Below are 27,875 nucleotides of genomic sequence, written 5' to 3'. Positions count from 1 at the left end.
CAGACACAGCCACCAGTTGGACTTCTCTCCAGACACAGCCACCAGTTGGAGTTCTCTCCAGACACAGCCACCAGTTGGACTTCTCTCCAGACACAGCCACCAGTTGGAATTCTCTCCAGACACAGCCACCAGTTGGAGTTCTCTCCAGACACAGCCACCAGTTGGAATTCTCTCCAGACACAGCCACCAGTTGGAGTTCTCTCCAGACACAGCCACCAGTTGGAGTTCTCTCCAGACACAGCCACCAGTTGGAGTTCTCTCCAGACACAGCCACCAGTTGGACTTCTCTCCAGACACAGCCACCAGTTGGAGTTCTCTCCAGACACAGCCACCAGTTGACCGGACTTATTCATTGCGATTCAGACATGAAACAACATGTATATCTATATCAGTATAAATACTAGTTATTCAGTTCATACATGATGTCTGGGGTTGAGGTCAGATATAGTAACAAGTGCACCTAGTTGTGTTTGTGAACACATGTTCATTTTAAACACAGTGGGAAATTGAGACACACACATTTGAAAGAAAACTGTAAAAATGGAACAGAAATTGTGAGGTAAGTGGGAAACAAATTCAAGTAATGTTTCAACAGTCAAATTGAAGAAAAAAAACAACGGAAGCCTTAAAGATGGAATCTTTAATGGTGAAACAGACATGTCAGTTTGCAATAGTACACCAACTAACATGTTACTGCAAACAATAAACCGAGTTCTCCACCACAGACATCATTGCACGAGCAATAGAAGAGCACAGTCATGTATTTCTTCTTTTGTTTCGCTGGGCGAGCAGCGTGACGCTCCTCAGCTCTGCTACAAAAACAATAACGTAGTGGGGCAGCCAGTGGCACTGTTTCCCTGTACTGCGGATTCCATCTTTATGTTGATGTTCTCTCCGCATAGCATTCACAAGCACTACATATGACAACAAATGTAGGTTTACATTGTTTATCAAAATCATGCTTACACTAGATAATACTAAAACGTTTATGACTAACTTCACCTATAAATGACCCAATTTCCCGTCAAGCGGTTTGCTCTACTGTATGTTCTGATCAGTTAAAACATGAACACAGTACCAGTATTCCAAGAGAACAGCTGTGGTGCTGTCGTGTGTTTTGTGGCAGTGCTTTTATACATTGTTAATGCAATGTTTTTCTGGAGAGAATAATTATACATAATGGGTGATTGAATGTGACCTCGGTATGCCCTCAGCTATGCCTCATGTGGAGCTCAACTCGAGCAGATTTCCCCCCGGGTTAAACCTGGCCAGCTGTTGCCATTTATTTGCCGTGGCTCTGCAGGGACAGGGAGGGCATGATAGTCCACAAACCCTCTCCGTTTCCACTGCTGTTTGTTCAAACCCTACACAACTGTACACAATCTCAAAACGTTTCCTGATTTCCGTTTCCTGACTTTGTGCAGACGACATTGGGTTAAGACCAAGTCCCTGTTCTCAACCCAAAGCAACTCATTCATCTGCGGATTATTCATTTAAGATTAAGCGTCAACTTACCTTGGCAATGAGTCTGCCTGAGAAAATGGCAAAAGGCAGAGTGATTGTCTGCTGTCTCTTACTTGTTGTTTTATCTGATTTTTTTTTTCTCCATCTGGCCACAATGTGGCTGGACATTATTCATAAAGGGAATTACTTCTGTGTTGATCAAATGAAACGGGCCATGTTACTTATGAAAACATTTCATAGAGATGCTACCATGATATGTATTAGCAGCCTCATCCTTTTCATTGTGGGTCATTGAGGAGGTCATTTGTGTGTGAACTGAAACAACCAATACTTACTTACTCTACCCTCTTCATCCCCTATGGGACATGACCACAATGTGCTCCCATGTCTTTGAGTCCTTGGCAACATGCTGTAGCTCGCTCCAAGAGAGGTTGATCTCAGAGCTGTTTTTAGGATTCTGCCCGGTCCATTCTGAGTACAAATGATGCTGCCCGGTCCATTCTGAGGACAAATGATGCTGCCCGGTCTATTCTGAGTACAAATGATGCTGCCCGGTCCATTCTGAGTACAAATGATGCTGCCCGGTCCATTCTGAGGACAAATGATACTGCCCGGTCCATTCTGAGGACAAATGATGCTGCCCGGTCCATTCTGAGGACAAGGAATAGGAGCAGAGACTGAAATACAAAGGAATATCTTTTTTTTATTATCATTGTTGAATAGAAGATTCAAACTGCATGAAGAACAGAAATACTCACAGCAATAATACAATATGGGTAAAACCAGACCAGACCAGACTGGAGACTTTGTTTACAAATGCCCTACATCTCTCAATTCTCACTCACTCAGTCTTGTTTAACTAACCTTGTGGGGACACACAATTGATTACCATTTAAAATCGTATTTTCCCTAACCCTAAACTTCACCCTAATCTTAACCGTAACTCGTAACAGTAACCTTTAACCCCTAATTTGAACCTTAACTCCCTAGAAATATCAATTGTTCTTGTGGGGACTAACAAAATGTCACCAGTTGGTCAAAATGTTGTTTATATACTATTCGTGTGGGGACTTCTAGTCCCTACAAGTATAGTTAAACATGTCCACACACACACACACACACACACACACACACACACACACACACACACACACACACACACACACACACACACACACACACACACACACACACACACACACACACACACACACACACACACACACACACACACACACACACACACACACACACACACACACACACACACCTTTGCATCAGCGAAATCTTCTGGAACCTATTGTTTGACCTCTGCTCTGCTCAAATCAAATCATTATTATTTTGTCACATGCACCGAATACAACTGGTGTAGACTTTACCATGAAATGGTTGCTTATGAGCCCTGGGACATAAGTAGAAGTCACTCAAACAAACATTCTGCTATTGATGACAAGACTATGAGTCATTTGCAGGATCTGCACACACCGGTCCACATTTCCTTAATAATAATAATAATAATCCCTTAGCATCTTAACACTCCCAAAACATTCAGATGTGGCCCTGTTTTTAGTACTGGCCATGCCTGTGGGATCACAGTATTTGCTGTTGGATTGGAGACTTTGTGAACAGAATTATAAATAGGATAAATATGGAGGTTCCATATACACCAGTATTTAATGATAATGGTTATATCATGTCCATACCCATTGTGTTTGAATTGTAATTAAACACACCGTTCTCCAGGGGATCATTCTATTTAGAAATGTTAAAAAAAAAAGATTATTAACAAAAAAAGAGTGTGGTTGGAAAGAGGCTGTCCATTCTTCAACTTTAATATTTTACCTGTTGCACTTTTAGACACTTAAATATGCATTATTAAAAATAAAACACATCTTGGGGAGCATGGCAACCTCGACTAATAATCCATCCATTACACATGTTCATTGTATTCTGGTTTTAAATGACACACTTGATCCCAGAGAAGGGAAAGCACAGAAACAAAAGCGCGCGCACACACACACACACGCACACACGCACACACACGCACACACACGTACACACACACACACACACGCACACACACAACTTTGTACAAGTAATAAGAACGACAGTGTTTCCTGTTTTTAGTGTCTCCCTTCAGTATGAGACCCCCAGTCCGTCTCCTGGTGAGCATCCATTGTTGTATCTAGGTTATGTGGTCGAAAATGTTCCTAGACAATCGCATAACAAACCTTCATGTCAATCATTTACCTTCTCATTCATGTACATCTCCTTTAGTGTACAGATCACAATCCAACGGGTGAATTAAAATACATCGGAACCAAAGAGACTGGCCTCTTCATAGACATTCAGACAAAATGGTAAAAACATACAAGTGTAAAAAAAAAAATCTGTTTACCTGTCATTTATATTAAGATATAACTCTAAACTTTGATACATGTTAGTAAACTTTCAGCAAATTGATGGGTATGTTATGACAATCATGACTTTATATCACTTACAAGTGCCATACTGTATATCAAGGTGGGCCAAATAGTCTCTCACATTGGAAAAATATCTATTTCAAATGATCAGAAGCAATTGAATAAATAAAAAGATAGCTTGTCGGAAATGTCCTTCGCTTAGACACTATTGAAATACTTTTGGCCCAAAGTACAGGTAATTTCTCATCTCGCTGCTTTGAAACTCCTCAAACAACTTATTAACACATAGGTTATTCTTGTGGGCTAAGACATAGAACAGCAAGTAAAACAAGTTTGTTTACTTTGTAAAGGAAAATCTGAGGAGTGTGGAGACAGTTGCTGCTTCTAGAACTCCAGAGGGTGACTCAGGTTTATCATGGGCTTCCTTTCACAAATATCTGACCTCTCCACATAGTCTAAGAAAACCAAAACGTCTATGTCATCCAGGAGGGATATCATCTGGTCCGCAACCCACAGCTTGGCTCATGCAAAGTCCATAGGTAAGTCACCCAATCCTCTGCAACGGTCTCCTTCCCAAACCACAAGTGCCAAATTTAAACTTTCCTAAACAATCACTCTGATGCAACCTCACCATAAAAGACAATGGGGAGGTCAGGAAAGTGGGTGTCTAGGTGGGTGGGGGCTACCACCTGTTGATGATGTGGTTCATGTAGTCCTCTGTGGGCAGCCTGGCTGTCCCTTCACCCCCCATACCGCCCTCATCTCTGAGAAAATCCCGGGGGTCGAGACCGCGACCCCGAAGTGCCAAGCGGTGCGCGCGTCTCTCCAGCTGCCGAGTGTACTGATAGCGCTGCTGAAAGAGGTCGCGAGCGTAGTCATACAGCTGCATGTCCAGGTCGTTGAGCTCCTCGATGCGCGCCACTGTGTCATTGTCCAGGTCCACGCCGGCCGCCCGGGTGCTGTTGTACTGCACAAAGGGGCGGATGAAGCGCAGTCGGAAGGTGCGCTCGAACAGGAACTGCGTCTTGCGCTGATACTCAGTCAGACCGAAGAAGGCCATGTCACGCAGGTTCTTCTTGGCTGACTCGAGGAGAAGTTGCGAGCGCCGCTTATCGGGCACGGTGGAGAGGTTGTAGCAGCCCACCAGGCTGAGGTCGGCGAGCATGCGCACCTGCCGGTTGTTGGCCAGGTTGTAGGGGCAGTCCATGAACTGCTGCAGGGTGCAGCCGGACCAGTCCGTACCCTCATAACAGGGCGGCAGCTCCTCGGGCGTGGGCGTGCGCCCGTCGCACATGTGGAGGGACGTCTTCCAGGTGGCGCCGCGCTGCACATGGCGCCACTCGCTCAGATAGCGTGACACAGGGTCCCTCAGCAGAGTGATGTAGTAGAACTTCCTGCAAAACACAACAGAGGAAATCACAGTGACTGAAAACTAAATCAACACAGTGATATTTCAAGGAACACGAATGAGCGACGACTGACTAAGTCAGCAGGATCAAATCTGGTTTCGCTATGGTCTCCTCAACATGAGAGGAACTACGGAAGCCTTCAAGGATCAACAGTGACCATATAAAGATTTCCATGCACATTCTACCGACCACTTGGAAGTTTTGTCAAAAACTGAAGTGAATTATGACGAGCACACCTGTGAAATGTATAAATGTACTCAAATGGGGGGGGCAGTCTGAAGAATCAGGGGTGCTTCGTGTCATCACAAATCACTGCAGTGAATGTTGACATTGACTTCAGTTTTGATATATTGGGGAAATTATTGTTGGCGCTTAACCAGATAGCAAAAATTCCAGACCTCAGGGGCTACGGGGTCCAGACCAGAGACCTGGAGTGACGCACATCTTGAAACAATCATCTCCAGAGGATAAAAGATGTGGAGAGCGAGAGAGAAAACAGGGGCGGAACATTCCTCTGCATCTGTGTAATCACAAATACCTGTCGTGCAATGGCAAGAGGCCTGACCTTGGTGTGGTATTCTACTGCTCTGCAGCGGCAGCCAGACATTCACAGACACCGAGACAACAGTAAATACATTCCAACTCCGGGGGGCAGTGTTTGTGTGTGTGTGTGTGTGTGTGTGTGTATTGTTGTTGACCAACCCTGACCCCAACATCCATAGCCCCCGCCTACACAACCCTGTTCTCCTTGACACGCCAGATGAACAAACTGTTCGCTATTCTTCCCATTTAACTCCACTGTCTGGCCTGTACTTATGTCATAACATCATTAAGATTCAATCTGACTAGAGAAACAGCCAAGGGTCACTGCCTTGGCAAAACAGACAGACCATGGTAATAGGATTTGGGTTAGAGAGCTGGAGACGGGGTCTGATAATGATTCAGAGTGATCCCTATACTCTTATCTACATTTGCCGGGTCATAACACAACCTTTAAAACAGAGACAGTGGGCACAGTAATGCCAAGTTCAATTCAATCAACAATAGAGCCAACTGCTACTTAGTTTACACCCCTGGCTGGAAAAGAGAGACAGTGACGCAACAAGGCGGCCATTTTGTGCCAGGTAACAGAGGGGGAAAAGAGGAGCCCCTTGTTTTGGTCAGACTTTCAGGTCTTCGAAGGGGTACACAGGGGATGACAGGGGATGACAACTACTCTTCTTATTGTCTCTCATTCCGTGTCCAATCGCGCCCACCTCGGTCTACTATCAGTGTAGTAGTCAAGGTTCAATACATTTTGAGTGTGGAATTCTAGACCTTTGGGGTTTTCGCGATTCTCAGGAAAAATCCAGGGGACTTGACTGCATTAGCGAGTTTTGTATAATTGGAGTGAATTGGGTGTGGGAAAAAATGGCACTTTCTCACATTGAGAAACAAAATAACTGTTAACTTTTTAAAAGTAGTTTATCCCATTTAGCATTCAGATGCACAAAACAAAAGTAGAATAGAGTATCACACCTCAATTCCCTGCCATGCCCCCTGGTATGACTAGAGAAGATAAGAAGGGGAACTAATGCGAGAGAGGGGGAAAAATGAGCATTTCTTGATGAATGGCTGAGCTGGATTGGGGAGAACTGGAGTCTGGAGGTGGGTTTCAAGTGGGAGTTCTGATCTCATTACAAATTAGCGCTCTGCTCAGTCAACATTACGAGCTTACGAGCGAATCATAGTGTACGGCATGGCAGGATTCCCCCACCCCCACCCCCCCCCGGGGGGGGGCCTTCACTACACCAGCACACCTGGTAGAATGAGATATGATGGGGTTGGAATTTAGACACAGAGACTTTGTGCGTCTGCTCTCTCTCTCTCAGAGTTTTGGCTAGACACCACGCTGTTGTATTAGAGTGTGTATGTGTCTTTCTCTTGCACACACACACACACACACACACACACACACACACACACACACACACACACACACACACACACACACACACACACACACACACACACACACACACACACACACACACACACACACACACACACACACACACACACACACACACAGACCATCTAGTTCACACTCACATTCACGCACAAGCAACCACACAGCAGGCGATAAAGTTGCACATTCACACCCACCCACAGCGGAGCAACTCTGCACCACTGTTGATGGATGGGCCCAATACTGGTTGTATCTATCAGCCACAAATGCTGACTGCGCTGTTCTAATGGGATAGCAATAATGATGACAATTTGCCATAAGATGGGTATTTCAGAAACAGGACAGCGTCTCACAAGATGGATAGAGTGTTATAACACACACATGTTCTTTGTGTAGTAGACCAGCCATGACTGCTTTTGGATTTGATTAGGATCCCCATTAGGCAACGCCAATGTTGACAGCTAGTCTTACTGGGGTCCGACACATAAAGAAAAAGACATTACATACAAAATACTTTACATACATTTAAAAACAGACACTTGGATGCAGCACAGAATTAGTTAGGATGTAATTCACAAAAATGCCACTTGATGGCAGTATGCACAAAATATTCCTTGAATCACTGAGAACATGTTGATTTACAATTACTGTATAGTAAATAAAGTCACACGGATTAAGGCGGCACAATTAATTGAAATCACATTCCAATATCCATATCGCAAGAGATATCCATACCACAATATTTTGACAAGCCCCTCAGCCGGCGTGACGTCCATTTTTACAGTGTTCTCTAAAAAGATAAGTGAGGCCATGTTTTCTTATGTTCACAACATTGAGTGAGATAGATGGACAGAGTAGTGTTTCTCAAACAATTAGGTAACACTAAACTCAATAGATTCTCAAGTGGTCGACCAGTTCTCTAACTAACAACATAAAGACTATAGGTCGGCCGCTTTTGATTGAAAAGATGAAAGACAAACCCGAGATTAAGAGAAGTAGAACAAACAATGTTGACGTTAAGATATGCACAGTAGGAGGCAACAGCTACACGAAGGGGAAGTTAAAGAGAAAGAGTGGGAAGAGAACCGAGAGAGAGCGAGAAAGGGGGTGGGGGGGGGGGGAATAGAGGACAGCTTCAGAAAAGGAAAGTGAAAACGTTAAATATAACCATGACAACAGAGACAGAGGAGAATGAGAGAATGAAAAGGGAAATTAAACAGCACGAGGTGAAATGAGAAAGATTGAAAATGGCAAAGAGGCGGAAGGAGAGTGACCGGGGCCGGTGCCGGTGCTGCTGCTGTGCTGTGCTGTGGAAGCCTCTGAATAACGCTTGCATAGGCACCCTTTTACAATGGTGCCTGTTCCTCACACGGCGTGACACCACATTACACAGAGCCATTACGATGACATATCCTCCCATTCACCTGCCATCCGCGCAGGCACACACACTCCACCACCCCGGCCATATCTGGACCAGAACCAAAGGCACTTCAGCCAAAGTCCCGATGCAGGGAGGGTGGGAGCGGTGCACTGCAGTGATACAGAGGAGCGAAGAGGGAGAATTAGGAGTATTTTCCTTCTAACCCGTCTCACTTCCAAAATCTCTCTCTCTTTCTTCTTCTCTATTTTTTGTCTGTCGCCCAAATGTTTTCTTCGCCTTCCCCCCAAATCGTTCACACTCCGTTCACACTCCTCTCCTTTGTCCACTTACCACCAATCTTCCCTCTCTCTCTCTTTCTCTCATTCTTTTCTAATCTCACTCTGTCACCCCTCTTTCTCCATCTCCTGCTTATCTTCCCATCTCTCTTGCTGCCAAGAGGAGAGGCCTTGTTCCATTCCTCTCTCCTATGAGGTCATTATGGTGTTGCAGGCCCCTGGAGCCCATTGGTGCGAGGCCGAGTCCTGACTACTGATAGACCCCCCCCCTTCCCTTTATAATCACCCATCTCCCCCTGTTTCCACAGTGATTAAACTGGGCAGCCGTGTGCATGCCCCGACAGCATTAGAGGGTGGCTGCATGAGCCAATAACCTGGTAATTACCTACCTGCCCGCTTTACGCGCGGCCAGTCAATACTAATACTGGCCAAGGCTTTAGCCTTATTACTGAGGCGTAGCAGGCTGGTCATACGGCTCAGGATTTAGCTCTGTTGACTGACACTTTGCTGAAGTAGTGCTGCTTCATTATCTCTCTAGAAGTCACCATTTTGCTCTCTCGAGCACTTTGGCGTGTGGCTCAAATGGGTGAAAAGTATAAGATACCGCAGGTAAACATGGGGTTAGGAGAGAGGGCTGGGGGAACGTCGAGACTCAGTGGATGGTTGTGTACAAATAATTTACTGCAAAAGTGGGTAAATTGCTAGGTATATTTTAGAAGGGTTTCATACGTCTCTTGGTATGAGAACTGTGAGTGGCACTGTCATGCCTCCGCTGTGTATGAAAAGCTGAAGCCAACTAGATGGTGTTCATGTTTTTCACAACACAAGTACATAGTAGCATTACCAGGCAACCTGTAATACAACAGTCAGCCACTCTAGTAGCGTATAGGTGGATTCAACGTCTTTGGGGGATTCATCGTCTTTGGTGGATTCAACGTCTTTGGGGGATTCATCGTCTTTGGGGGATTCATCGTCTTTGGGGGATTCATCGTCTTTGGGGGATTCATCGTCTTTGGGGGATTCATCGTCTTTGGGGGATTCATCGTCTTTGGGGGATTCATCGTCTTTGAGGTTACAGGACATGAGTGTGTCCTAACAGGGTGAGTAGACAAAGCCGCCAGTAGTCGTTGTAGTTCTGGGGCCTGACCAGCTTGCACAGCTGACTCTGGGAAAGCTGCAGCGACAAGGCCAGTATCCTTCCTGTATGGCTGGCAGGATATTCAGGGCTGCGAGGTGATCCGTTTCCATTTCTACAACAGTTGTATTCAGGCAGATGCCGCTTCAATGCCAACGAGACCCATTAACAAACTGGAATGTTATCTCAGCCTGAATGTATAACAGTAATGCCTGTATAGGGGAGGCAGGTAGCCTAGTGGTTAGTGTTGGACTAGTAACTGAAAGGTTGCTAGATCGAATCCCCGAGCTGACAAGGTAAAAAATCTGTCGTTCTGCCCCTGAAAAAAGCAGTGAACCCACTGTTCCTAGACCGTCATTGTAAATAAGAATTTGTTCTTAACTGACTTGCCTAGTTAAATAAAGGTTAAAAAAATAACTATGTGTGTAAGTCTAATGTCTTTGTTAATGTTTTTAAAATGTAAATTGTTAAGTATTTTTTTCTGTATGGTCTTTTTCATTATGTTAACTTCTAATGTTAACATAATGTTATGTTAACATCATGTTAACAGTAGAAGTTTTCTCCCTAAGTTTATTTTATTCACTGCTTTAGCACACTCTGCCAACCTGGATGTTCCAGCCGTGTCTGAATCCTGGCTTAGGAAGACCACCAAAAATTCATCCCAAACTACAACATTTTCAGACAAGATAGAACGGCCAAAGGTTCAAAAGGTGTTGCAATCTACTGCAAAGATAGCCTGCAGAGTTCTGTCCTGCTATCCAGGTCTGTACCCAAACTATTTTAACTTCTACTTTCAAAAATCCACCTCTCTAAAAACAAGTCTCTCACCGTTGCCGCCTGCTATAGACCACCCTCTGCCCCCAGCTGTGCTCTGGACACCATATGTGAACTGATTGCCCCCCATCTATCTTCAGAGCTTGTGCTGCTAGGCGACCTAAACTGGAACATGCTTAACACCCCAGCCATCCTACAATCTAAGCTTGATGCCCTCAATCTCACACAAATTATCAGCACCTTCATAGATATCATCCAAACCAACTTCCCCTCTAAATACACCTCTGCTGTTTTCAACCGAGATCTCAGCGATCACTGCCTCATTGCCTGCATCCGTAGTGGGTATGCTGGAAGTATATTGACCTCATCCCGTCAGTAGAGGATGCCTGGTTATTTGTTTTAAATGCCTTCCTCACGATCTTAAATAAGAATGCCCCATTCAAGAAATTTAGAACCAGGAACATATATAGTCCTTTGTTCTCTCCAGACCTGACTGCCCTTAATCAACACAAAAACATCCTATGGAGTTCTGTATTAGCATCGAACAGCCCCCGTGATATGCATATTTTCAGGGAAAATAGAAACCAATATGCACAGGCAGGAAGAAAAGCCAAGGCTAGCTTTTTCAAGCAGAAATTTGCTTCCTGCAACACAAACTCTGGGACACTGTAAAGTCCATGGAGAATAAGAACACCTCCTCCCAGCTGCCCACTGCACTGAGGATAGGGAACACTGTCACCACCGATAAACCACTATAATTTCAATAAGCATTTTTCTACGGCTGACCATGCTTTCCACCTGGCTACCCCTACCCCAGTCAACAGCACTGCACGCCCCACAGCAACTCGCCCAAGCCTTCCCCATTTCTCCTTCTCCCAAATCCAGTCAGTTGATGTTCTGAAAGACCTACAAAATCTGGACCCCTACAAATAGCCGGGCAATCTGGACCCTTTCTTTATAAAATGATCTGCCGAAATTGTTGCAACGCCTATTAGTAGCCTGTTCAACCTCTCTTTCGTGTCGTCTGAGATTCCCAAAGATTGGAAAGCAGCTGCGGTCATCCCCCTCTTCAAAGGGGGACACACACTCCTGTCCCAAACTGCTATAGACCAATATCTATCCTACCCTGCCTTTCTAAGGTCTTCGAAAGCCAAGTCAACAAACAGATTACAGACCATTTCGTATCCCACCATACCTTCTCCGCTATGCTATCTGGTTTCAGAGCTTGTCATGGGTGCACCTCAGCCACGCTCAAGGTCCTAAACGATATCTTAACCACGATCGATAATAAACAATACTGTGCAGCCCTATTTCATTGACCTGGCCAAGGCTTTCGACTCTGTCAATCACCACATCCTCATCAGCAGACTCGATAGCCTTGGTTTCTCAAATGATTGCCTCGCCTGGTTCACAAACTACTTGTCTGATAGAGTTCAGTGTGTCAAATCGGAAGGCCTGTTGTCCGGGCCTCTGGCAGTCTCTGTGGGGGTGCCACAGGGCTCAATTCTTGGAACGACTCTCTTCTCTGTATACATCAATGATGTCGCTCTTACTGCTGGTGAGTCTCTGATCCACCTCTACGCAGACGACACCGACACCATTCTGTATACTTCTGGCCCTTCTTTGGACACTGTGTTAACAACCCTCCAGACGAGCTTCAATGCCATACAACTCTCATTCCGTGGCCTCCAATTGCTCTTAAATACAAGTAAAACTAAATGCATGTTCTTCAACCGATCGCTGCCTGCACCTGCCCGCCCGTCCAACATCACTAGTCTGGACGGTTCTGACTTAGAATATGTGGACAACTACAAATACCTAGGTGTCTGGTTAGACTGTAAACTCTCCTTCCAGACTCACATCAAACATCTCCAATCCAAAGTTAAATCTAGAATTGGCTTCCTATTTTGCAACAAAGCATCCTTCACAAATGCTGCCAAACATACCCTTGTAAAACTGACCATCCTACCATTCCTCGACTTTGGCGATGTAATTTACAAAATAGCCTCCAATACCCTACTCAATAAATTGGATGCAGTCTATCACAGTGCCATCCGTAATGACACCAAAGCCCCATATACTACCCACCACTGCGACCTGTACGCTCTTGTTGGCTGGCCCTCGCTTCATACTCGTCGCCAAACCCACTGGCTCCAGGTCATCTACAAGACCCTGCTAGGTAAAGTCCCCTCTTATCTCAGCTCGCTGGTCACCATAGCAGCACCCACCTGTAGCACACGCTCCAGCAGGTATATTTCTCTGGTCACCCCCAAAACCAATTCTTCCTTTGGCTGCCTCTCCTTCCAGTTCTCTGCTGCCAATGACTGGAACGAACTACGAAAATATCTGAAACTGGAAACACTTATCTCCCTCACTAGCTTTAAGCACCAGCTGTCAGAGCAGCTCACAGATTACTGCACCTGTACATAGCCCATCTATAATTTAGCCCAAACAACTACCTCTCACCCCTACTGTATTTATTTATTTATTTTGCTCCTTTGCACCCCATTATTTCTATCTCTACTTTGCACATTCTTCCACTGCAAATCTACCATTCCAGTGTGTTACTTGTTATATTGTATTTACTTCGCCACCATGGCCTTTTTTTGTTGCCTTTACCTCCCTTATCTCACCTCATTTGCTCACATTGTATATATACTTCCTTTTCTACTGTATTATTGACTGTATGTTTGTTTTACTCCATGTGTAACTCTGTGGTGTTGTATATGTCGAACTGCTTTGCTTTATCTTGGCCAGGTCGCAATTGTAAATTAGAACATGTTCTCAACTTGCCTACCTGGTTAAATAAAGGTGTAATAAAAATAAATAAAAATACAAATGTGTCGGACCCCAGGAAAACTAGCTGTAGTCATTGGTGTCGGTTAATGGGGATCCCAGTAACATCTTAATCTACTCCAGTAGTGGAATGGTTGGTTGTCCACTTGTTTAAGAGGGAGTCTGTGAAAGAGCTGTCAGAAACAGATGTTCCCAACACCTAACTGACATGTGGTTGGAGTGTTGCTAACAGTTTATTTGGTTAGTCCATCTGTAGATGCGCTACAGACTAATCAGAAACATTTAACATAACCATCTACTAATCCTAGCTCTAACCGTAACCTTATTCTGAACCTAACCCTAACCTTAGCAAGCAGTTGGAGATAGTATGCCCATCTGTAGAGCAGATTTTATTTAGATGTTGAATGTGGCAAAAAGTCCTGCAGGTAAAGTCCTACATTGTCCTTTAGAAGTCATGTAGGATGATTATTTGGCCAATATTTACTCTGGGTAGTTGGTTGTGATTAGGGTCTGGGGGCAGGACCAGCAGGACATGAGGAGAGTGACAGAACCTGAGGGTGACCTCAGGTTTCATAGAGGTTACTTAGAGTGTAGGTCATAGACTATGAAGCGTTGGTTATGAGGCGTTGGTTATGAGCACAGCCCCAGCCACATATATAATTGAAAATAATTCCTTTGATGAAAAGTAAAAAGGGGTTGCAGAGGTGGTAGAGCTGATCAAGCAGGGTGCATATTGACCACTATCCCCCAGTCAATCCACAGCCACCATACACAATGATAAACAGCATCTTTCTATAAGTCCTACCATCCTAAGAGACCTCTTGTTTGCCAAATATGCCATTATGTCCTTATAGGGGTGTTGGGATTAGTGCACAGTTTCCCAGATCAATGCATGAGTCACCCCAGCATGAGAGCTCATTCTTCAGGTGTCACATGGGCTGGCCAGCCATTGGTGGTAACAAAATAGGTACATATAAGGGCAATGCACAGCAGCACTTTCCAGATGGCATCTTGGCTGCTGAATGGGCTCCTGACATGTCTCTGTCTCTAGTAACTGCCAGAGGGGAGGACTGATGGTGGCATGGGCCTATCGAGGACAGGGCAGACAGCTCAACCCAAACAGCATAAGAGTGCACGACAACGTCCCAATGCGCATCACAAATGCAGCGAGCCACCGGAAGGCCATGTTGGATTCAGCAGCCTTTTCTGACTAGCAATGAATCAAAGCTTACTTCTTAATAATAAGGAGGTGACTTAAGAGCCCAATCCTGGAGGTACAGGTTATAACACAGTTGGTGCCAAGCAGTCAGCTGCCTTTTCTATATACAGACGATGGTGTTTGAGTGTCATTATGGCAGGCCTACTGGATACCCAACATAGCTGTATTGGACAAAAATATTATTGAGTACAGGTCATAAGTAGAGTACACAAATTTGAAAGATGTCTCTTTTAAAACATGTAAATACAGCTGATTAAACCACCATTTAATGCTATCGTGGCAGTCAAATCTAGGGGGTCCCCTAACGTAATTGCAAGAAGCTTAACATAACATCTACAGAGGACCCTTTGACTGAAAATAAATGACAGTTTTCGTAAGATTACAATAACTACATCATCAAAAAACATGTAACTATGTGTATTTTTGTCAGCACGTTTGACTTGGAAAGTTGTCTATTTATCAGCTACCCAAAAGTAAAGCTTACATTCACCATAAATATTTTGTAGATGATATTTCCACCTATTACATCTCTGTGTTTACAGGTCTATATTGCCAAGAAGCATTAAGATCTCCTAATGCTGTTTGTTTGTGTGTGTAGGGCAGACAACTGACTACTTGTATTCCAATTTTTGCTGTATTAGAGCTGGCAATATTAGGTTACATGATCTTATGTGGCCCATCCCCATCCAGCCAGACATTATTCTGCATGTTTTGAGTTTAGGGGGTGGTCACAATATCTGTCAATTTAACCACTTTTGCAGTAAAATATTTTCCCACAACCATCCATTTCACAAAATGGGAGACATTAAAGATGTAAAATTGCTGTGTTTGTTATCAAAAACTAAATGCAAAAACTACAGCTATCAAAAACTAAAGGCAAAAACTACGGCTATCAAAAACTAAAAAGGCCTTTTTGAGGATTGGCCACTAGCCTATTTGATGTGTGGTGAAAATGTATGACTACGGTTTCAGTATGTTGTTTAAAGCATCTGTGTGTGTAAATCTGTGGATATAAATGTATGTGTGTGTTTCTCAAAGAGTAGGTCATTGACAGACTATATTACGGAGTGTGTGCGAGGCGAAGTGGAAAGTCTCTTAAGCTCCCCATCTGATATTTAGAAGTCACTCCTCACGTCAGTAGTCACTCCTCACGTCAGTAGTCACTCCTCACGTCAGTAGTCACTCCTCACGTCAGTAGTCACTCCTCACGTCAGTAGTCACTCCTCACGTCAGTAGTCACTCCTCACGTCAGTAGTCACTCCTCACGTCAGTAGTCACTCCTCACGTCAGTAGTCACTCCTCACGTCAGTAGTCACTCCTCACTTCTTTTCTTTCTCTGCAGAAAAACTAGCTCTCTCTGGGTGAGGACAATTACCCATTCTCCACTCCCGATTCCATAGGGACTAGATTTTAAACTCATTATTTTCTACACAACAAACAGGAAACAGGGGAAGCCATTTCTAAGCGGGACGTCAGCGCCAAAAGGGACAGCAAGAAAGTGATGAAGCCCTTGGTTGTCCGCCTTGAATTGACTTGATGTCATCTACTGTTCCCGAGGCAAAGAGTTTGGCGGGTACAACGGCAAGTGAACAAAATGAATGCACCTACTACAACGTCCAAATGAAGTTTGTTACTATTAAGTGTGACACCTTTGACTAACCTCAGCATCACCCAGCTGTAGTCTTATCCCCAGTTAATTTCTCCAGGCCACATGCAAAGGCTCCTGAGGCAACATCCTCTGACACCAACAGTACAATCCTTTAGGTGGGGGGCAAGAGATCCAGCAGGGGAGCCCGCCCTGCCTATACAATGGCAGGGGAAACACTGTCCAGCTGGTAATATTCTCAGAAGGATGGGCAGGTGAGAGGTCTGTGGGGCTGTGGCTAGTAAAGTCCTAGAGCAAGTGTGTATCTCAATACTTTCCTCTCCTCTATTTTCTTTCTGCAGTGATCTGGAAACTGTCACTGAGTGGACAAAACATTAGGAACACCTGCTCTTTCCATGACATAGACTGAACAGATGAAAGCTATGATCCCTGATGTTAAATCCACTTCAATCAGTGTAAAGGAGGGGGAGGAGACAGGTTAAATAAGGATTTTTAAGCCTTGAGACAATTGAGACATGGATTGTGTCTGAGTGTCATGTAATTTCCCCTGTCAGGTTCTTCCACATCAGTGCAGATGGAAGAGTGGAGATGAGCCAGCTTAGACTATTGAGATGAACCCGCAGAGAGAGAGAAAGAGAGAAAGAGAGAAAGAGGCCCTGTCATGCTGATAGGAGAGACGACAGTCTACGGGATTTGAGAGGTGCTTCAGTGCTGAAGAGGACTCTGGGGGCCCGGGGCCAGATGTTAAAGGCACTCAACACACATTTCAGATTGAAGAACGAAAGAAAGAAAGAAAGGAGAAAGGAAAAACAGATGAACAGACAGGAGGTAGACTAGATTCGGACTGGTTCTGGACACGTAGCCTCCTCCAATCCACACGTGCACATTCTTTGTATTTGCTGGGGCTTCATGGTTTTTCAATTAGCATGCAGTCTAGTGTCGCCAGACAGGGACTTAGTGGTGTATTACTTGGTTGAAGAAGGCCACCTCATAGGTACATATGCAGGCAGTGAGGCACACCCACACACAATTCTCCATCTCTATTCGTCTTCCACTAAGAACACCCCGCTGGCATTCTCCAACTGTGAAAATAGAGCGACGCTGAATAATTCAACACTGGGGGAAGAGACACTTCGTGGAGCACCACTGGGTTAGTTACACCTAAACCTGCCACCGCCGCAACAGTGAGGCGTCTAATTCCAACGTCACATTAAAACCCATTAAAGACCCTTTGAAGATTCCCGGGAACACAGGATTTCAAAGGAAAACACATCAATAACACTGGTAGTGGGAACACGGCAAGCAACACCGTTGGTTTTTAGGCTACAGCGAGAGGCTGCACAGACTGGCTTCAGGGCGTCTAACCAAGCATTCAGCCGCAACAGCAAACAACTCAGAGCGCAGTCTCTTTTCAGCTTTTCAGGGGCCAGAAGTACTTGACTTGAACGTGGGGGATATAGAGCAAGGATTTACATAGCCTTTCAGAGGCCTTGTCGAACACAACAGCGCTGTTGACTCTCAACGGAAAGTTCCTCTCAAAGAAAGCGCTTTAGATTTCCGGAGTGCATTAAGTAAGTGAGAGGGAGTTAAGTGTCTGTATCCCGAGGCCATTTGAATTACTATTGCTTCATCGGTGTCCATTTTGAGAAAGAGATTTTTAAAAATCTAGATTCTATAGGAATCGAAGACAATGGTATTGGACGTACATTTGAAGTAGATACCTAAAAGATGGCTCATCTTGTGCTTCTCTGGGATTATCAGTGTGAACTGCGGAACTTGACTCGTCTTGAACATTGCAATTATTTTGTATTCCGTGTTTATCAATGATAATACCATTGTGAGGTATTTGGACAGCAACATATCAACACAGAGATACGATACGACACCAAATAATCTTCATTAGAACATCAATAAGCCCATAGCCTAAATAATGGGTTGGATGATACCGATATCACGGAGACCACTAATACATTTACAGCAAATTGCCTGTGCACTTCACCAAGATGGCCACATATCATTAGCACTGTCACATCTTCCAGGTTGCTGTTCTTTCTACTCTGCGTTCCAGTGGAACATGTCATCTTAGATTAGGCTCAAATGAGCCTCCTCTACAGCCATAATATAATACTGTAGATATGGAGATGCAGAGGGGCACTATGACAGATAGGGAGTGGAGTATTTGCGTTAAATAGTCTTTCCTGATCATAGATAATAAATAGAGAATGAACATTAACATTCAAAGATAAATACAAAATAGACAATGAACATTAACATTCAAAGATAAATACAAAATAGACATGATGATCCTTCCCCACAGCCTTAATACTGTAGATATGAAGGGGAAGTACTTCCTTTAAATAGACACTCTTGATCTTAGATTCTAAATAGACAAGAGATTGAACATGTAGCCTGGGGTTTGGAATTACACTTCTACTTAGAAACTATATTGAGTCATTGACTTAATCACAAAAGATGCTGTTATGTTCAGTACCTTTCTCGATTCATGCCATTTTTGCATGTTGTGCATTTTTGCATTTTTGAGTGTTGTGACATGCTAGTTATTATAAATGTTAAAAAATAATGTACTGTTTACAATTCAGTTTGTTGAGCAAACTGTTAATTCTATGGTATACAGCATAAGCAAATTATAAATATAATTAAGTGCCATAAACAGGGGACGACTGCTGCCTCCGTTTTTGTAAATTATACTTTTATTCTAAACCTACACTGAACAAAAATATTTTTAAAAACACAACACGCAACAATTTCAAAGATTTCACTGAGTTACAGTTCATGTAAGGAAATCAGTCAATTGAAATAAATTCATTAGGCCCTAATCTATGGATTTCACATGACTGGGAATAAAGATATGCATGGGTTGGTTACGGACACCATACAAAAAAAAGGTAGAGGTGTGGATCAGAAGACCACTGTGCCTCGTGCAGCATGACACCTCCTTCATATAGAGTTGATCAGGGAGTGAATTGTGGCCTGTCGAATGCTGTCCAACTCCTCTTCAATGGCTGTGCGAAGTTCCTGGATATTGGCGAAACTGGAAGGCGCGGTTGTACATGTTGATCCAGAGCATCCCAAGCATGCTCTATGGGTGGCATGTCTGGTAAGTATGCAAGCCATGGAAGAACAGGGATATTTTCAGCTTCCAGGAATTGTGTAGAGTTCCTTGCGACATCGGGTCGTGCATTATCATACTGAAACGGGAGGTGATGTCGACGGATGACTGGCACGACAATGGGCCTCAAGATCTCGACACGGTATCTATGTGCATTCAAATTGACATCGATAAAATGCAGTTGTGTTCATTGTCCGTAGCTTATGCCTACCCATACCATAACCCCACCACCACCATTTGGGCACTATGTTCACAACGTTGACATCGGCAAACCACTTGCCCACACGACGCTATACACACTGTCTGCCATCTGACCGGCACAGTTGAAACAGGAATTCATCTCTGAAGAGCACACTTCTCCAGTGTGCCAGTGGCCATCAAAGGTGAGCATTCGCCAATTGAAGTCGGTTACGATGCCGAACTGCAGTCAGGTCAAGACCCTGGTGAGGAGGTTCCCTGAGACGGTTTGTGACAGTTTGTGCAAACTAGCCTTGTGAGGTATACCTTATACACCATATACCGGGGTATTTAGAAAAAGCCACAGGATGGTTTTTCAAAACCGTTGAAAGTCTTAATAAATGTGAATATTTGTTTCTACTTTTTAAGTAGATACCTGCAGTCAAATTGAGCAATACGTTAGGAGATAAAGAACATCGCATTCTTCATTTCACCTGTCACATTGTTATGTAGTTTACGGTAGTTTACGGTAGTCCCCCTGTCACGTGGTGATTGTTTACAAGCACACAATGATGAGACCGGATTATTGAGTCACTTACTGTCGTGCAGCATACGCCGGGTGATATAATTACAGTATGGAATTAACAACTAAATATTTGCCAGCTAGATATCTTATAAGCTAACAGTCTAATGTGATAGATAGATGTTCTTCAGTTGTGCATTTGGTTTGCTAATTTAGTAGCGAGTTAGCTAAGTGGTTAGCCACTTCCAAAATCAAGCATTTGCTTGGTAACCGCAGATAATCAATCCTCTCCTGGATCAAGAGCCTTGCTGGCTAATATTTGTTTTGTGCGCGCAGCAAACTGTGTAGCATTTTTTTGTTAATTGTATACTTTAGGTCACAAAATGTTCGCAATGCACTCGTTAGCATTTAGTTAGCAGTTCTTTGAGGATTCCTTAGTACTTGTTAAAATGTTGTTAGCATTCTGGTAAGTGACATTTTCTGGGCTTTGAATACTAGTACTTTTTAAATAACCACCTCCAGTCAACTTGTGCACTAGGTAATAGATAAAGCTGATCGCGTTCATTTCGCCCATTAGATAATTTTTCAGTAAGAAGCTTTCCAGTACTAGTTTCCCAAAACAGCGGTTTGAGACAGCTATGTGTGTTTGTTTACAAAGAAGTGCAACAAGCAAAATGTGAGCTTCATGAGGTGAGTTACTCCTGCAGCGCAAACTTAAGTGAGGTGATCAAGTTACACTTGTATGACATTCACTACTTATGTTTGTAAGGTATATATCTAAATTCTCTCCAGCTGGGTTTAGCTAATTGCTAACATTAGCTTGCAAGATCAAGCTACTTGGTAACAATTCCGTCCTGGATTAAGATCCCTGCTGCCTAATATTTGTTTTGTGCGTGCTGCAAACTGCATTTTGAGAGACTTGCATAACTTTGAGCTGGGTTGTCTGTCCTAGTAGTAAAAGTTTGCAAGCGGGGATCACGTGACCCTTGAACGAGATGGCAGCATGAACTAAGAGCTCCTCACAAATACTTTCCAATTCCTAATCTTACCTCCACTTCAGGTTTAAACTCCTTTAGCTTTATTCAACAAGTCATGGTGGCTACAAAAGGCAACATTTTTACCCGGACTCGAGCATTAGCGACAGAAAAAGCCTCCAAGAAGCCCCCTCTATTATTACTTGTGGTTCCCTGGATGAGGCATTTCTTTGGTGGGGAGGGGGAGACGTTGTGCGTTGCTAACTGTTCACGTTTTTTTTCGATCACAGAATTGAGACTGAGCGGGGGGTTAATAGATCCAACGGGATATGTCTAGTTGTTTGGGAACTCGGCTGGGGTGTTCAGAGATTGTTATTTTATGTACACCATTTATTTTCCTTTTATGTGAACGCAGCTGTAACTATTATCCACCTTTACCCAGAGATGACTTTCACTAAAGTTCGATTACTGTTCGATGACGATGACTAGTACCTTAAATCTATTGACATGGAACTGCCATGGTCTAGGGCATGCAATAAAACGGAAAAAGATACTATGTGCTCTAAAAAAGGAAAAAGCAGACATTGCGCTATTACAAGAGACACACCTCTGTGATGTCGAACATGCCAAACTCTGCAGAGCTTGGGTGGGACAGGTGTATTTCTCATCTTTCAAATCAAACAGTAGAGGTACAGCCATAAGAATGTTCCATTCATAATTGACAAAAACATATCTGATCCGGAGGGGAGACTTATTTTGATAACTGGGTCACTGTATGGACAAAATGATAACCCTGTTCAATGAGCATTGTGTTTCCTTTGGCGTGGTGGACAGAGATTTTAATTGTACCCTTAACCCAACCCTAGACAAATCATCTCAAGTCCCCACCACAAATCCTAGATCTGCAAAGATGTTTAACTCTCTTACTAAAGAGATGGGACTGATCGATATCTGGAGAGAGACTAATAGCTCATCTATGGACTATACAAACTACTCTAATGTCCATAACACCTACTCCCGTATAGATTACATTTTTATCCCAAAGAGTTTCATAAATTCAACCACGTGTACAATCGGACCCATAGCACTTTCAGATCACGCCTTTGTCCTCCTCCGCTTTGACCTCTGCAAAAAGGTCAAAGAGCTGGAAATTCAACACCTCCGTGTTATCAAACGAAGCGTTCCATACATTGGTAACTACATGGATAGACAACTACACACAAGACAACAAAGATTCTCCTGTTTCTCCGGCCACAATGTGGGATGCTGCTAAAGCCACCCTAAGAGGTCATTAATTGCATATGCTTCCTCTAAGGAAAAAGCAATGGAAGCACACAGGCTAGATCTCGAGAGGGAGCTGGAATGCTGTGAAAAGTACATTAACAATCCCCAGACAGCACCTACTGGAGTCAACTTAAAGCAGCCAAAGCCAAACTGAATTTTGACTGAACATAAATACCATGAGTATAGCAATAGGCCTAGTAGATTGCTTGCTTACCAATTTAAAAAAAGAGCAGTCAGAGCGTACAATCGTGGCTATCCGAACAGCAGAGGACGAGGTCACATATGATGCAAAAAATATCAATTGAACTTTTCACGATTTTTACTGCAAACTATATACTTCTGAGAGAAGACACACAGAGGCAGAACTCCACTCTTTCCTAGAGGGAATCTCGCTACCTAAACTATCAGAGATCGACCAAGAAGATCTCAACTCCCCCTTCACTCCTGAGGAGATCCTGGAGGCAATTGCCCCCTAATAAGTCCCCAGGCCCAGATGGATTCCCCAGAGAGTTCTACAAAGCTTTTTGGCCCCAGCCCAGCCCTATCTTCGTGCCAATGCTGGAGGATTTTTGCAAAAACTGAGTTCTCCCAGACTCAATGCACACAGCTCGCATTACAGTATTGCTCAAAAAAGACAAGGACCCTCTGTCCTGCTCGTCCTTCCGGCCCATAAGCTTGTTGGATTTCGACTACAATATAATTACCAAATTGCTCGCCAAAAAACACTCTCCTTCCCAAAATAATCAAAGCGGACCAAACTGTATTTTTTAGAGACAGATACTCTGTCAGATACTCTCTACTCTGATAACACTCTCTACTCTGACAATATTCACCGTCCTTTTGATATTATTGATCAAGTAAACGCACAGAAGACCCCTGTCCTGCTGGCTTCACTGGATGCTGAGAAGGCGTTCGACAGGATGGAGTGGAGCTTTCTCAGTCTTAGAAAAGTTCAATATGGGCCCAAAGTTTATTAAATGGATCATATCACTACACTCTCATCCAAATGCCATGGTGACTACTAACGGACTGAACTTTGACAGATTCCCTTTGGGACGGGGCACAAGACGAGGCTGCTCGCTGTCCCCCCTGCTCTACTTGTTGGGGACGGAGCCTCTGGCTCCTTGATAAGGAGCAATCCAAGTATTATCGGTGTTTCTGCAGGCGGCCTGCAGCACAAGATTTCGCTTTACGCGGATGATGTCTTGCTCTACATATCCAACCCTGAGAAATCCCTCGCTCCCATTTTAGACACAATTGCTCAGTATGGCAAGTTTTCAGGTTATAAGATACATTTGAACAAATCCACTGTCTGCCCTCTCAATATTACACTCACCAGCTCTATGAAGACACAATGTCCTTTCCAATGGAAGACACAGGGGTTTCAATACCTTGGGATCTTCATAACACCAGATCTGAATAACCTTTTCAAGGAAAATTATCTTCCACTCCTGGATCGAATCAAGAATGATCTCCAAACCTGAATCTCCCTCCCAATTAGCTTACTAGGAAGAATTAATGTCATCAGTATGAACATACTCCCTAGACTAAACTATTTATTTCAGATGCTCCCATGCTATCTCCCAGTTTCCTTTTTCAAAACAACTAACCAAAGCATCACCAAATTTATATGGGGCAATAAAAAACCTTGGATCAAATTCTCCACTTTATCGAAACCTGATTTTAAAGGTGGTCTTGCCCTTCCCTCCCTTCAAATGTACTACTTTTCTGCCCAAATCCGCAAAATGCTAACATGGATCACAAACAGACAAGAGTCAAAGTGGATTCAGATATAAGCCCAATCCTGTGGTTCATTGCCCCTAAACTGAATTATATTCACTAATAACTTTAGTGAAGTGGGCAACATAGCCAAAACCTTTGTGATTTACAGCACCCTACTAGCGTGGAGGGACTGTAAGAAATACCTGGGCATTTTCTCCCAAATATTTTCTCACTCGCCTATAGTAGGCAACTCAGACTTGTCAAAAGCCCTGAGGGATGCCAACTTTAATCTTTGGCATACTCTAGGAATCAGGACCCTTTCAGACCTATTTCATCAGAAAACCACTACACTGAAATCCTTTCAAGAGCTCTGCAGTGAATCCAATATGCCAAGAGCCCATTTAAAAAAAATATATATCTTCAAATTAGACATGTCATTTCCTCATTTACTTTCAAGATGAGGTTTAGAACTCCGTTGAATGAAGTTGAAACCCTTCGTGTCACAGCACAATCCATTAAAGACTAAATATCTTATATATATATATAAGACTCCTTTCTGAGAAAGGAGGCTCCTCCTTTTCTCCTTTGAAAATAATCTGAGAAAAGGACCTAGGTCTGACTATCAGTGATGAGTTATGGGCGGAGGTTGGCGACAGGGTATACTGCTCCTCTACTAATGTAAAAATGAATCTAAAATAATCTAATTACACATTTTTGTACAAATTTTATTACACTCCTTTGAGACTCCATAGAATGAAAACAGACATTTCTCCTAACTGTAAAAGATGTACCTCTGAAAGTGGAACTTAAATGCATGTATTTTGGAGCTGTAGAGAGATTACCAAAATCTGGAAATCTATACATACTGCATGCAGCCCGTGTATCTATCTTTTTCATGCCCAGCAGGACTTTGTTCTTGATCCTGACGGAGGAAATTTGCTTATGACTATTACATACTTAGCTAAGAAATGTATTATTCTATTATGGGCCTCTAAGACCTCTCCTACATTTAAAATATGGATTGACCAGATTGTTGACTTTCTCCCTCTTGAAAAAACTCACTTACGACATCCGCAAGAGACAGCCCAAGTTTGATAGACTCTGGTCTCCACTACTCAACTATATTTCAAATTGGACAGAGTGAATGGGATGATTAGGGAAATGTAAGGTGCTGTAAAATCTAAAAATGAATTATTTGCTCATTGTCTCAGCTAAGGCTGGAAATAGCTAATAAGAACATTGATAGTGCTCCTGCAAGTTTTATATATATATATATATTTATTTTTAAATAATGATTCTTTGTGTGTATGTACAGTGGGGCAAAAAAGTATTGAGTCAGCCACCAATTGTGCAAGTTCTCCCACTTAAAAAGAGAGAGGCCTGTAATTTTCATCATAGGTACACTTCAACTATGATAGACAAAATGAGGAAAAAAGGACATTTTAGAATTTATAATGAATTTATTTGCCAATTATGGTGGGAAAAAAAGTGTTTGGTCAATAACAAAAGTTTCTCAATACTTTGTTATATACCCTTTGTTGGCAATGACAGAGGTCAAACGTTTTCTGTAAGTCTTCACAAGGTTTTCACACACTGTTGCTGGTATTTTGGCCCATTCCTCCATGCAGATCTCCTCTAGAGCAGTGATGTTTTGGGGCTGTTGCTGGGCAACACGGACTTTCAACTCTCTCCAAAGATTTTCTATGGGTTTGAGATCTGTAGACTGGCTAGGCCACTCCAGGACCTTGAAATGCTTCCTACGAAGCCACTCCTTCATTGCCCGGGCGGTGTGTTTGGGATTATTGTCATGCTGAAAGACCCAGCCACGTTTCATCTTCAATGCGCTTGCTGATGGAAGGAGGTTTTCACTCAAAATCCCACGATACATGGCCCCATTCATTCTTTCCTTTACACGGATCAGTCGTCCTGGTCCCTTTGCAGAAAAACAGCCCCAATGCATGATGTTTCCACCCCCATGCTTCACAGTAGGTATGGTGTTCTTTGGATGCAACTCAGCATTCTTTGTCCTCCAAACACGACAAGTTGAGTTTTTACCAAAAAGTTATTTTTTTGGTTTCATCTGACCATATGACATTCTCCCAATCTTCTTCTGGATCATCCAAATGCTCTCTAGCAAACTTCAGACGGGCCTGGACATGTACTGGCTTAAGCAGGGGGACACGTCTGGCACTGCAGGATTTGAGTCCCTGGCGGCGTAGTGTGTTACTGATGGTAGGCTTTGTTACTTTCGTCCCAGCTCTCTGCAGGTCATTCACTAGGTCCCCCCCCGTGTGGTTCTTGGAATTTTTCTCACCGTTCTTGTGATCATTTTGACACCACAGGGTGAGATCTTGCGTGGAGCCCCAGATCGGGGGAGATTATCAGTGGTCTTGTATGTCTTCCATTTCCTAATAATTTCTTCAAACCAAGCTGCTTACCTATTGCAGATTCAGTCTTCCCAGCCTGGTGCAGGTCTACAATTTTGTTTCTGGTGTCCTTTGACAGCTATTTGGTCTTGGCCATAGTGGAGTTTGGAGTGTGACTGCTTGAGGTTGTGGACAGGTGTCTTTTATACTGATAACAAGTTCAAACAGGTGCCATTAATACAGGTAACGAGTGGAGGACAGAGGAGCCTCTTAAAGAAGAAGTTACAGGTCTGTGAGAGCCAGAAATCTTGCTTGTTTGTAGGTGACCAAATACTTATTTTCCACCATAATTTGCAAATAAATTCATAAAAAATCCTACAATGTGATTTTCTGGATTTTTTTATCTCATTTCGTCTGTCATAGTTGAAGTGTACCTATGATGAAAATTACAGGCCTCTATCATCTTTTTAAGTGGGAGAACTTGCACAATTGGTGGCTGACTAAATACTTTTTGCCCCACTGTATATATGTGTGTGTATATATGGATAAGTTTGCAAGCACTCATTAGCATTTACCTAGCATCTACTATGATAATTCCTTAGTACTTGTTAGTATTCTGGTAAATTATGTTTTTGGGCTTTTTTAGCCCCTTGTGTGCACTACCAGTAATACCATATATATCCCGGGATGCCACAGGTACGAAGGTGTGCAAATCTAGTCATTGACAACATTAACAATGTCTACACTGTATTTCTGATGAATTTGATGTTATTTTAAACGGACAAAAGATGTGCTTTTCTTTAAAAAACAAGGACATTCCTAAGTGACCCCAAACTTTTGAACGGTAGTGTACACTGAACAAAAATCTAAAACACAACATGCAAAGTGTTGGTCCCATGTTTCTTGAGATGAAATAAAAGATCCTATAAATTTCCCATATGCACAAAAAGCTTATTCGTCTTACATTTTGTGAAAAAGGACATTTCTAAGTGACCCCAAACTGAACAGTAGTGTATATTGAGTCATTATTACTGACAGTACACCTTTTATTGTTTAGCACTTAAATTATTCCCAGAAGGCACCTGTGCGTGTCCACAGGGAAAGAAAATAGCTTTTGATGTTGATGTGATTCCTACTTGGCTGTGTTATTGTGTTTGGAGAACTAATACAAGATAAAGTGCTTTACCCGTTGTCACCGTGAGTTATTTATTCTAAGACCCACAAGTCCTCGGGAGGAGATTGAATATAATAACCATAATCAAGAAATGA

The 27,875-nt window shown here is 43.2% G+C and overlaps 1 protein-coding gene across 1 annotated transcript in view; it reads right to left on the bottom strand.

Annotated features, from left to right (window-relative positions):
• Positions 1-3,280: 3,280 nt before the first annotated feature.
• Positions 3,281-27,875, bottom strand: part of LOC124039603 (heparan-sulfate 6-O-sulfotransferase 1-B-like) — a 97,902-nt gene continuing 73,307 nt past the window's right edge. Inside the window, exon 2 of the mRNA XM_046355751.1 lies at positions 3,281-5,281. Coding sequence (XP_046211707.1) covers positions 4,570-5,281 — 712 coding nt within the window. The 3' untranslated portion in view covers positions 3,281-4,569. The remainder of the gene's footprint in view (positions 5,282-27,875) is intronic.

Source organism: Oncorhynchus gorbuscha, linkage group LG07 (assembly GCF_021184085.1).
Source record: "Oncorhynchus gorbuscha isolate QuinsamMale2020 ecotype Even-year linkage group LG07, OgorEven_v1.0, whole genome shotgun sequence".
Taxonomy (NCBI): domain Eukaryota; kingdom Metazoa; phylum Chordata; class Actinopteri; order Salmoniformes; family Salmonidae; genus Oncorhynchus; species Oncorhynchus gorbuscha.
This window is presented reverse-complemented; position numbering and strand designations above follow the sequence as displayed.